The sequence below is a fragment of the Amaranthus tricolor genome, chromosome 11 (genome assembly GCF_026212465.1).
Source record: "Amaranthus tricolor cultivar Red isolate AtriRed21 chromosome 11, ASM2621246v1, whole genome shotgun sequence".
Classification (NCBI taxonomy): Eukaryota; Viridiplantae; Streptophyta; class Magnoliopsida; order Caryophyllales; family Amaranthaceae; genus Amaranthus; species Amaranthus tricolor.
Window position 1 is genome coordinate 20,758,603 of NC_080057.1, and position 11,861 is coordinate 20,770,463.

Consider the following 11,861-nt stretch of genomic DNA (forward strand, 5'->3'; position numbering starts at 1 on the left):
CCGCATGGTAACTATATTTATTTATCTAGATTCGTCTTCTTGCGATAGACCTTTGTGTGCTCATAAATTCTAATAGACATAATGATTTCGATTCAAACCTCTTTATTTTTAGAAATAGTAACTATATTTTAATATAAATATATGTTAACATTAAAATTCGTATATGGAAGAAATTTATTAAAATTAATTTAAAAATAATTTAATATAATTATAAAATCTCCAAAAGTTATTAAAATATTAAATAATTACGTCATTAAAAATCTACATATATAAAACAGATTAACATCATTGAGTGTTGGATTGTTTTTTCTGAGATAAGCTTGTCAAGTTAATATAAATATTTCAAATATAAATTGAGTTGTTAAAGTATTAAAGTGGGGGGGTTACTATCCATTTATCAGTTAATAAATAAGATAAAAAGAATGGGTTAAGGTTTTACGCGAGATAACCCTTCCCTCACCTTGCAAAAAAAACCCACGGCACCCTCTCTTCCTTCTCCCTTCTCCCCTCAGCGCCGCCCTGGACTGCTGCTGCTCAACCGAAGCTGACCAGCCCCCACACGCACCCCTGGACTGCTGCTGCACCTCGCCTCCACCACCGGCTGCACAGTAGACCCCAACAGCAGCTGCTTAGCCGCGGGTCTACCGCCCTAAAACCGTGCTCTGCGTGCCCCTACCACCATATCAAACACCTCTTGTCTCTTCTCCATTTTCTTTGTCCACCTTTGTAAGCCATCTTCCTCCCTTACTTGATTTCTTTTTATCATTGTAGAGATTATGCAATAATGTGGTGCATTACTCTAATGTTTATTGTAATGTTTATTGTCATAGTTATTTGGGGTGTTAAAAGGTGCTTTATGGTGAGTGATTGAGAGGTTCTAAGAATGATACTCATCTTCCCCTACAAAAGGGAGTATCATTCATAGAACAATGACCACCACAAACACATTTTGAGAGAGAGCTATTACTTTGATTGAAACTTGAGAGTGTTCATCATTGTTCTAGCATTTTGTGATCTTGAGAGATTGTTCTCAAGATAAAGGGGAGGTTTATTACATTGTAATTGTTGAATTTGAATATATAAAACTACATTTGAGGGGGAGGTATCCAAGATTCCTCATAAACACTTGTGTTCATCTTTGCATATATTTGTCATTTGTTTTTCATTGTTAAACCTCTTTGAGGCTTACATTTCAGTTCTTTTTTGTGATTAATCTCGAACTATTAAGAAAATGTGGTGATTTTCTGTATTGCGATTCTTAGTTGATTAAACAAGCAATTGAACTTCGTACATTTAATTGAAAATTGTGTTAGTTAAATTAATTGCATCCTCAATTTGAAACAATAGGGTGTCAATTTTCATTTTTAGATTTGATTAAACTGTAAAAAAGGTAGGTATTGGTGGATTAATGGTGAACCTTGAATGAGTCCGAATGCTTAATAGTTTACTAGTGGATTAAACTGTCAAATGATATATTATGCTCCACTTTCAAAATTAGCTTAAATAAACGTTTTTGAAGGTAATTTTATTTGAATTGTGGACATCACTTGAATTTTTTCTAGAACCACCATTTGATATTAGTGTCATGCATGAACAACTTTTTTATGTATACTTCTCTACCCAATCATCTATTTCAAGTTTCTGTCATTGTATATACGCTTGCTCAAACTTTATTGTTCAGTGTTTTGTGGATTTTTACATTTAAGTTTGAAGTACTTTCTGTTCGGTTTTGTATGCAAACATACTTGCCAACTAAGTTCCATGGAATACAAATGGTAGCAAAATGTGTATGTAGATATCTAATATGTATATATAACCTAAGTTTAGTGATCAAGTATAAAACCCAACTGTTTAATTTTAATCATGTATGTAAAGCTTGTAAAATTTTTTGATAGTTTTAAGGTTTTAGTTTTACTGGGTCTGAATTTTTGGATACAAGTGTTAAAAAGACATAAAATAAAGATTTTTAATATGTTTGAGTTTTGTTACTTGTCTATGGATTGGATTGGATCAAAAATTTATTTTTTATGGTTTGTGGCTGTTTAAAAGGGGTACTTAGGTTCTTGAAGAAGGAGAAGCATGGGAAGAAAGGGGAATAAAAACCAAGGAGGTTTTGATGGGAGTTACCAGTCCAAAGCTTCCCATGGAAGTGAATATGACCGGGGTATGAAAGCTCATAAACACCCAAAGAAGCATGATCATTCAGATGATGCTGAGACTTCATATATCAGGTTATAATTTTTAGTTGATCTGTTTTGTTCTCCTATATGCTATAATATAATAACTGGTTATGGTTATAGGCTAGACTGATGCCACGGATTTATGCATGCAATATGTTGATTATTGGTGACTCGAATTGAGTCTATCGTGGTTGAAAATGAATTGAAGTCGAACGAGTGAAGATGGAGGTCAGAAGCTGAGCGACAAGTCGTCTCACATAGGCGACGAGTCGTAGCTTCTTCTCTGAAGTCGCATTTTTGGGTCAGAATGTTTGCCACGAGTCGTGGCTTTTTGGAGACGACTCGTCGCTTTTGACGGTTATGCATTTCGTCTTATTTGCTTGTGGTTTTTGACGGTTATTTGAGTTTCTTAGAGCCCAAGTATCTTTTAATTAGGTTTTAGTATATATATCTCCTTTTATTAGTGCTAGGGTTAGAGGGCGGAAAAAACACAAAGTGAGAGAAACTAAGAGAGAAAAGCTTGGAGTGCCATTGTTGTGGTTTCTCATGTTCATCTTGTAATCTCTCAGTTTATAGTGAAAAGTTTATTCTCGGTGCCGGGGGATGTAGCTATCACTTTAATAGTGAACCACGTTAAATTTCTTGGTGTGATTTTCTTTATTGTTTGTTTGAATCTTTATTGCTTCCGTTGTTGTTTTCGGTCTTTGCTTCCGCTGTCGCACAACACAATACAAGTTTTGCTGGTAATTGATTGTTTGAGGGATTGCTTTCATTTTGTGTTGAATCCACTTTTCAATATTACATAAGCTTCAAATTCTGTTATGCTGTGGCTTATATAAAGTAAAAAAATTTACCTCCTATACATTTTTTAATGTACGTTATAAGCGTTACATGATCAACAAGAGTATATGTAGTATTGAGAATCATAAATTGGCCTAGTGGTTGAAGACTTTTCCTTTTACCATTGTGACACGAATTGGAATCTCATATCCTACATAAAGTATTAATTTTCTCTCCCCCTCGATTAGAGGGAGTCTCTTGCCCTTATCCTCGAATGAAAAAAAGAGAGTATAAGATAGTACTATTATATAGTTTTAAAAAGCGTGCCTTGAGCGCTAGACTTAAAACGCCTTCGCTAGATAAGGCAAAGCCCGCTACAAGAGTTGTGCGCAGGTGCGTGTCGATGCATTTCGAGCCTTGTCCACCTTGATGCATTTTATGCCTTGTGCATTCGGTGCGCCTCGTCATTGGGTTGGGTAATTAACTCAAGCTTACTTGTTTGAAGAAGAAATTATGTTCAAAACTCGAATTAACACGAATATGAAGTTTGAGAAACTGTTGCTTGCATTTAAAAAAGAGCAGAAAACAAGTGAAGAAGAAAATGGCTTTAGGCATTCTTCATATTCTCATTATCGTTGTTATGTGCTAAAGTAGCATTTACGGTAATGATAACGAATGTTAAGCTTGTTGCTATATTAGTATTAATGTCACGTTGTTTCAAGTATTATATGTTTTAAAATTGATTTTCAAGATTTTTGGAAAAAAGTGCGCCTCATCTACAAACAATTGTTATTAAAATCGCGTTCTAGTCTACGATCTAATGATTCTTCGATTCAAAAATAGGTGGGCGATTCAGATTGTATATATGATCGTAATGTTGGTAGAATCTTACGATTATTATTGGATGATCCTACGATCAGATCTAGTATATTTAGTCATAATTGCTATTAATTTCTCTCTTATATAATCTTTCACTAATTTCTTTTGCATACATGCATATGTTTGAAATACTCTATAATTATAAGTTTTTTAAAATGAAGTTTTTTGTATCGATTTGGAGTTTCAAAATGATTGTTGAAAGTTTTTCCATTTCATTCTTAGATACAGAGGCGAAAAAACTCTATTCACAAACTTAAATTTTCAAATGAATAATAAAGACCATGTACTATCTATTTTAGCATAATTGAGTTTATTTGTAGGATCGTACGATTCCTACGATTTGATCCTACCCCTTTGAACAATTCTATGTAGAATCCCAATCCTAATAACTTTGCCTACAAAAACTTGCGCCTTTGCCCAGTGACGCTCTGCTCTAAGGACCTCTTGCATCTCGCGCTGTTCAGAACTAAGATTATTACATATTCAACTTGAGGCCAAACCAAATAGCTACCAGGCTCGCTGTTCATTTAGTTAATAACCGTTGGAAAACTAGTGCCTGTATAATCTCTAAGAGATTGGCGTGCCAATTTTATTGATTACAGATAGTATGAAATTGTATCATGGGAAATAGTATGAGGTTAAAGGTTTGATACTTATTAAGGCAATTATTTTATTCTTTTACATAAATATAACTAATACAATTTCATGCCATATAATGTGTCACGTAAGATGTGAATACAATTTGATGCCATGTCAATGTTGGAGAGGGGGAGAGGGACATGTGGTGAAGTCTTTTCAAAGATTACACTTTTTAATAATGTGGTAAATACATAAATGATGTGGTGTATTGAGGCACCTTTGGTTTTTTTGAAAAATGCTAACATGATTTTTAAATATGCATAGGAAGCAGGTGGATCCTGAAATAGCAAAATACTTTTCTGATATTGCAAACCTACTAGAAGGTGGTGAAATAGGTGCAGACGAGCACCCTATCATATGTAGTAATGCCTTGGAAGAAAGTAGAGGGAAAGAAGTGGAGCTTGTGACAGATTATATTCTTAGCCACACGATGCAAACGTTGTTGGAGGGTTGTGATGCAGACCATCTTTGTGGTTTTCTCCGTAGTTGTGCAAAGAGTTTTGATCGCATTGCAACGGATAGGTCTGGTTCTCATGTTGCAGAAACGGCCCTCAATTCTTTAGTTAGTCATCTCCATGACCAGGACTTGTACAATTTAATCAAAGATACACTAACCTTGATATGCCAGGTAGTTTTGTCATATATGTTTCTATTTCTTGTTGCTAACCTTATGTTAAATAAAACATTTTTCAATTTTGTTATTGTTTACTTTCTCCATTCTTGTTGACATGCTCTTTAAATTTGTTAATTTTTGAGTTATAGTTTACATGGTTGTACTGAACAAGATATGGCCTAGGGCTTATAGTATGTAGTAATTTCCTTATAAGCATTTTCACGAACATGTATTTAAAAATTTGTTTGGAATGCATTTGCCTCTGTTTCACAGTTCTAACAGGTGTCATTCATTATTTGCTTATCAGGAAATAGTCCGTAAACCTGTAGCTGTGATGTGCAACTGTTATGGATCTCATGTTTTTCGGAGCCTGCTGTGTCTATGCAAAGGTGTACCTTTGAATTCAGAGTTCCATTCTGCGAAATCATCCACAGTTTTGTCTCGACGACTGAATCTTATGTCAGATAAAGAGCGTAAAAATGGGGCGTCAATTGTCTATCAAGGGTTTCCAGATTTACTGGAGTTTCTTGTGTCTGAAATGTTAAAGTGTAGTACAAAAGACATAGCAGCCTTACAAGTGGACCAGTATAGCAGTTTGGTTCTGCAGGCATGTTCCAAGAGCCTTATACTAATCATGATATATAGACTCGCTAAGTTGTTGGTTTTATAGGATTCTTATTGTCCACTTATTCTCATTATTTCAATGTCTCAAATATGAAGATAATTGAGATAATCATTTATTGAGAAATTTGATTAAGAGGGACAGGTAGATTGAACATAGCCGCTTATTTCATACAAAAATGCAGACAAATTTCATTTAGCTTTCAGTTACTGGCTGGTCGTCTCACTTGGCTATCAAATGTGTATTACCGATTCTTGACTTTTTAATTTATCTAGTCTCATCAAGTCTCTGGATTCTGTACCTTGCAGACAGCTCTGAAGTTGTTAGCGGGACAAGAGCAAGTGCTCCTCCATACAATTCCAGTTATTATGGGTTGCAATGTGGAGAGTGGAGATGAAAGTAGCTTTATAGAGACAACAAAGGTGCAGAACATTAGAGATTTGGTTAAAGAAAATGCATTCAGTCATTTAATGGAGGTAGGTTCTGTTATCTGTTTGTATGAAAATGATCTGATGTTGCTCATGAATAATGAATTTGCTTCAAAACTTGACTTGTTTGCATGCCTTGCTACAGATTTTCATTAGAAAAACAAATATTATATTTGTTTTTTTTTTTAAATCAAGGCTCCTTCCTATTAAGCAACAGACCACGACAGCATGATCTAATTAACTTCTCACCCACAGTCACAGACGCACACCCCACCACTCCCTGATGTAACCAAGCTGTCCCTTTTTCATTCTTGTTTTTTTGGACACTTCAGGTGTGCATGATTCCCATTGCCAGGATCCCTATTGCCAGGATCCCTATGGTGCTTCATAGCTATCTTTACCGACTCCTGTACTTTGCATCTTGAAAAAGGGCTAAACTTATATTCGGTTTCCTGTACGGTTTATTATTATGATGTCACTTGTATTAATTCTTATTTTTTGTATTGAAAATCAAGCTTGCTATATGTTTTGCTATCATGCATTTGTGCCTGTTATGATCAAGATTACACTTGTGATCTTTAAGTTAAAACCAACAGCGTAGGATTTTCAAAGACACTCAGATTTCATCAGTTTTGGGGATTCCTAAGTCAACGGTGTAATAATTCTATTATTTCAGGCAGTTAAATTGTAGGCTGTAGATGAACCACTGGAGCATGTTATATCTGGGTTCTTTTCCTTTTTTCCCGGTTTTAAATTTTTTTTTTCTAACAACTACAAGTGGATGTGCCACACTTTGCAGGTCATATTGGAATTGGCTCCAGACACTTTGTATGATGAGATTTTCATGAAAGTATTCAAAGATTCGTTGTATGATCTTTCTTGTCATCAGTCTGCCAACTTTGCTGTACAAGCCTTAATTTCTCATGCAAGAAGCTCAGATCAAGTATGTCACTTGCTATTGTCCATGTTATATGAGGATCCTTAATGTTGCATAAAAGACTTGTGCATGAAACATGTCATGTGTTAATCCTTTACCTTTCCCATATTGTTTTGAGATAGTCATTTTGTATTTGATTTGCTGAATTATATGCTGTATCTTGTCACAATTCTAGTTCGGTTGTATTACCTTAATTAATTTCATTGTTGTTAATCATACTCTAGGTAAATATTATATGTGAGGAAATTGGATCAAAAATGAAGAATCTTTTGGCAATGGGAAGATCAGGAGTTATAGCCTCTTTGATTGCAGCAAGTGAGAGGCTTCATGCTTGTGAACATAAGGTACAAAACTGCAAAGTTTTGTATAACTTGCATATTTCTTATGTTGTGCTGTACATTAAATGCTGTTGCAGCAAGTGCTGACAATGACAAATTGATCTGATTTTACCTATGATATCAACTTTTTCTTAGCAGTATATCTTGATTATCCTTTAGACAAGTTCCAGTTCATTTTATGTTAACTAATTTCATTTTCTTCTGTCTTATTGTCAGTGTGCAAAGGCGCTTGCAGCTGCTGTAATGGCAACAAATGAGGCTCCAAAATGCATTGTGCCTCGGATTCTATTACTTGAGAACTACTTCTACTCCAATGATAAGGCCAATTGGAGCTGGACAAGTGGCTGTAAAATTCACGTGATGGGTTCTCTAATTCTGCAATCATTATTCAAGTATCCAATTGTATGTAACCTTCTTTTGCTGCTTTTTATTCATGCAACCATTTGTGTATTTGGAGTAAATTTAAGAGTGCATATTAGATGAAAATGCTTCACCTTAGTGTATGCTATATGCATCTCTTTTAAGGCTTTATCATGAATCTCAAACGATGTCTCTTAAAATATAAGATGATCAATAGTAGTCTAGTGCTGCTTCCGTTAAGTCAGTGTATAGAGGGCCAGTTCAGAGGAGTTTTTGGAGGAATTTTTATTTCTTTTTGTTTTTTTTCTATCTTTTTTGGGTGTGTTAGTTAAAACAGGGAAGTGTCAAAGGTTGTACTGTTAGCATTTGTCAGGAGGAGAGGTTAGGGGAAATATAATTTTATTAATGTAATACTTCCTCTGTTCCTTAAAGTTGTTCCCATAAGGAAAATTTATGGGAATTAAGAAAAATATAATCTTTTAGATGGTAGATATATTATTTTATTGAAAAATAAATTTAATGGAGAAAAAATGGGGAACATAAGCATTATAAAGATATTTAAATATAGTGAAAAAAAATATGAGAACTACAATTGTTAAAAAATGTTTAATAAAGTCAGTAGGAAACATGTGGGGATTGGGGATTATAAGCATTAATAAATATTAAAAATGATGATGAACAACGCTAATTATGTCAAAAATTTGTGATATATATAGAAAGATTTTTTAGAGCAATAACAAATGGAAACAACTTTAAGGAAAGGGAGTAATCATCTATTGTATTTAATGATAACCTGTGAAAAAACATGTTAGTAAAAGTTATTGGTGAAATTACCGTTAAACAATTTAACAATCTTTTTTTACTATAGGGTAGGCTGAGGGAAGGGGAGGGTTAATTTAGGTGAGAATTGAACCCAGTACAATATAATTAACAGTATCAACAATTTAACAATGACATTAATGTAACACAATGTCGATGATGTTGTTGATTCACTATACAAACATTAAACTCCATAGATTAAGGCTGTTGTCACAAAACCAGCGTAATAACAGCAACCTGAGCAAGAATAACAGCAACCATGTCGGACTCAGTTAAGAACCAGGGTCTTATATGGTGATTTTCTTTCTGCTTCCTGGGCTGTCATGGGTTCTTCGACTAGTCTTATGCTTGGCTCCTGTTCCACTGTAAACTAGGATTTGGGTAGGTTTGACGTTAGAAGGAACACATGCCCTTTGCTCTCATATACATGAAGTTTTGGCTGGATTATGCCTTAATTAAACTAAAAGATGATAATAGGCTGATCGAATTAGAGATGATTTGTCTCTTATAGAAATTTGTGATATATAAATACCGCGAAAAGTTATTTTTAGAATTGTTTTGTGTCCAAAAATAACCTTCTTAACCCCATTTCTTCACCATATTCTTTGCTAGACAATCTGTTTCCTTCATTACTTGTGTTTTGTATGTGTGTAATAAAGTCCTTATATTGGTACGTCTTCAAATTGCAGGAATATATACAACCGTACTTCACAAGCATCACATCAATGGAAAATGTTCAAATCCTAGAAGCATTAAAGGATGCTGCAGGAGCACGTGTTTTTGAAGCCTTTCTGGGTTCAAAGGCTCCTGATAAGCAGAAGAAGAAGTTGATTAGCAAGTATATTTTACGTCTAATATTCTGTTGAAAATTTATCTTTCTCGTTTGTTCCCCAAAGTTGCTGAAACTAAGTACTATTCTATCCCATGCTCTTGTTACTTAAGAGAAACAGAGAATGATCAAGTAACAAAGTATACTCAAGGGAGGAAGATTACTTTAATTGAGCAATAATTTCATTTTTGATTAATAATATATTTCTTTGAATTTTGTGAAGGTTGAAGGGGCATTTTGGAGAGCTTGCCATGCATCCATCGGGTACTTTCACGGTCGAAAAGTGCTTCAATGTGAGTGATGTTCCAATACGAGAGATAATAGTCTCTGAATTGCTCAGTGTTCAAAAAGACCTTTCTAAGACAAGGCAGGGTCCTCTCCTCTTGAGGAATCTTGATGCTGATGGGTAATCTCTCACTTGCCTCTTCTCTTTTTTAGCCTCGAGTATTATCCTTACAACATTTTAAAAGTTTTGATTAAGGAGCAGAATTCTGAACTATGTTGAAGCTATATAAGTTTGAATTTGAGGCCTTGTCAGTTGCTTACTACTAGAAAGGTCATACAAAGTTTCTCATCTCATATTGGACAAGTGATGCTTCTTACTTTTCAATTGCAGCGCCATTTTGATTAAGTTTTCGACCCTTTGGCTACAAGAGTTTACATTTAAAATGAAATATATAGAGATGGGGATTATGCATATTTTGTTCATTATGGTAATTGTAATTTAACATCAGATAATTTCTGTGTCTCATATTGAAAGTTCTATAGAATCTTTGAAAAAGGATTTACTTCATAAACATAAGTAATAAAGAACAGACTTACTGTCTTTGGGATTTGATCCTACACCGCCACTTAATACCTTAGTCTTAGTGGATCGACTCTATTACAGAAGTTAATTCCTAACTTTTCTCTATTTTATGTAGACTTAAGTAAGCAGTTTTTTTCTTAATGTATTGGCAAAAACCTCATTAATTGATCTTTACGGTGCTTCCTCTCTATTAATTAGATCTTTTTTTATCCATAGACATAGGAAAAAGTATCTAGGCATGTTTTGACTTCTATTAATATGATAATATGAAGTTTCTTTCTTTGCTACAGCTCAAAGAAATCATGTTTTTCGACGATGCATTTATAGCGAGCCTTGTTTTCGTATTTACTAGCAGATTTTGTTTTTGTCTTCCCTTTTCTTTCTATAGTGGAGATAGCTGCACGTAATGACAGATCACTGCCATATTATTAAGAGCCTGTGGTAAGATGGGTTTCGTTCAAAGAGCAATATTCTAAAGCTTTCGTATGTTCTCCATTACTTGTGTGGATAAGGCCTATATTATAGAGTATATAACTTCGATCGTAGGGATCGATTTCTAGTCGCATAGCTTCGTAATAATTCTGTAAAGCTTACGCATAATTTCCTTTGGATTGAGCTGACATCCATTGCGGTCGTTATTCGATTCAAATCAAAGAATCTCCGTTCCAGAACCGCACCGTGAAATTTTGATCTCATATGGCTCTTCCCTCAATATAAAATAAAAAATACATGGAATTATCAAAAAGGGCGACTTTCAATCTCGATGGAGTGAAAGATTCATAGTTCTTTGGTTTTGTATTACAACGAACTATAGTAAAATGACATACTAAATCATTTGCGCGTCTTCATTATGTGAACATGCAGATTATGTTCGCCATTAAGCTCAGAAACATTATCTTTGTTGTTACGAGGTTAAAGTTGCATACATCTGAACCCCAAATCTCACCTAGGAGCCACTTGGCGTTGGGATAATATCATATTGTGGCGCGTTGATCATATATTATCTGCTTTTCCACTGCAATTATATTTCTATTTCTTTGGATTATTATTATCATTTCTGTTTCAGATTCTCAAGACGACCTGAACAATGGAGATCTAGACAGAAGTCTAAAATCAATGTATACAAGGAGTTTTTAGCTGAATTTGTAGATGAAGATATCGGTCTCTCGGAAAAGAAGAATCCTCCTGTCATTAATAGTTCAAAGAAAGCAGCAGTACCCGAACAAACAAATACAATAAAGAAGATGAGGCAAGAGATTGACAGTGCCTTGGCATCATTCACTAGTCCCGATCCTTCAAAGAAACATAAAAAACACAAAGAAACTAGAAAAGGTCAGACTGATAATAATGTTGAACAGAAACCCTCGTCTGGCAAGAAAAAGCGTAAGCATCATCAGGAAGATGACTCGTCAAAGACATCTATGAAGAAGCTCAAATCCTAAACTAGCAGACGCGTTACAGTTTTGTCTGTAAGATTTCCTTACCCTATAGTCCATGTAAAAATTTTTCTTGTCCGATACAACAATATGTTAAACGGTTGCAAAAACGATGCTAGAGCCTTAATTATTACAATTTGTAGACAATCACAAATCCGGAAATTTGGAAATGAGCAATTTTGTTTTTGTACTA

General features: G+C 34.5%; 1 protein-coding gene across 1 annotated transcript; it reads left to right on the forward strand.

Annotated features, from left to right (window-relative positions):
* The first annotated feature begins 400 nt into the window (after positions 1-400).
* Positions 401-11,861, forward strand: LOC130826868 (pumilio homolog 23). Its single transcript, XM_057692470.1, has 11 exons — positions 401-726; positions 2,050-2,231; positions 4,743-5,106; positions 5,399-5,702; positions 6,026-6,189; positions 6,941-7,084; positions 7,303-7,422; positions 7,633-7,818; positions 9,285-9,433; positions 9,648-9,830; positions 11,299-11,861. Exons 2-11 carry the CDS (start codon positions 2,080-2,082, stop codon positions 11,672-11,674), a joined length of 2,142 nt encoding a protein of 713 aa, XP_057548453.1. The 5' UTR covers positions 401-726; positions 2,050-2,079; the 3' UTR covers positions 11,675-11,861.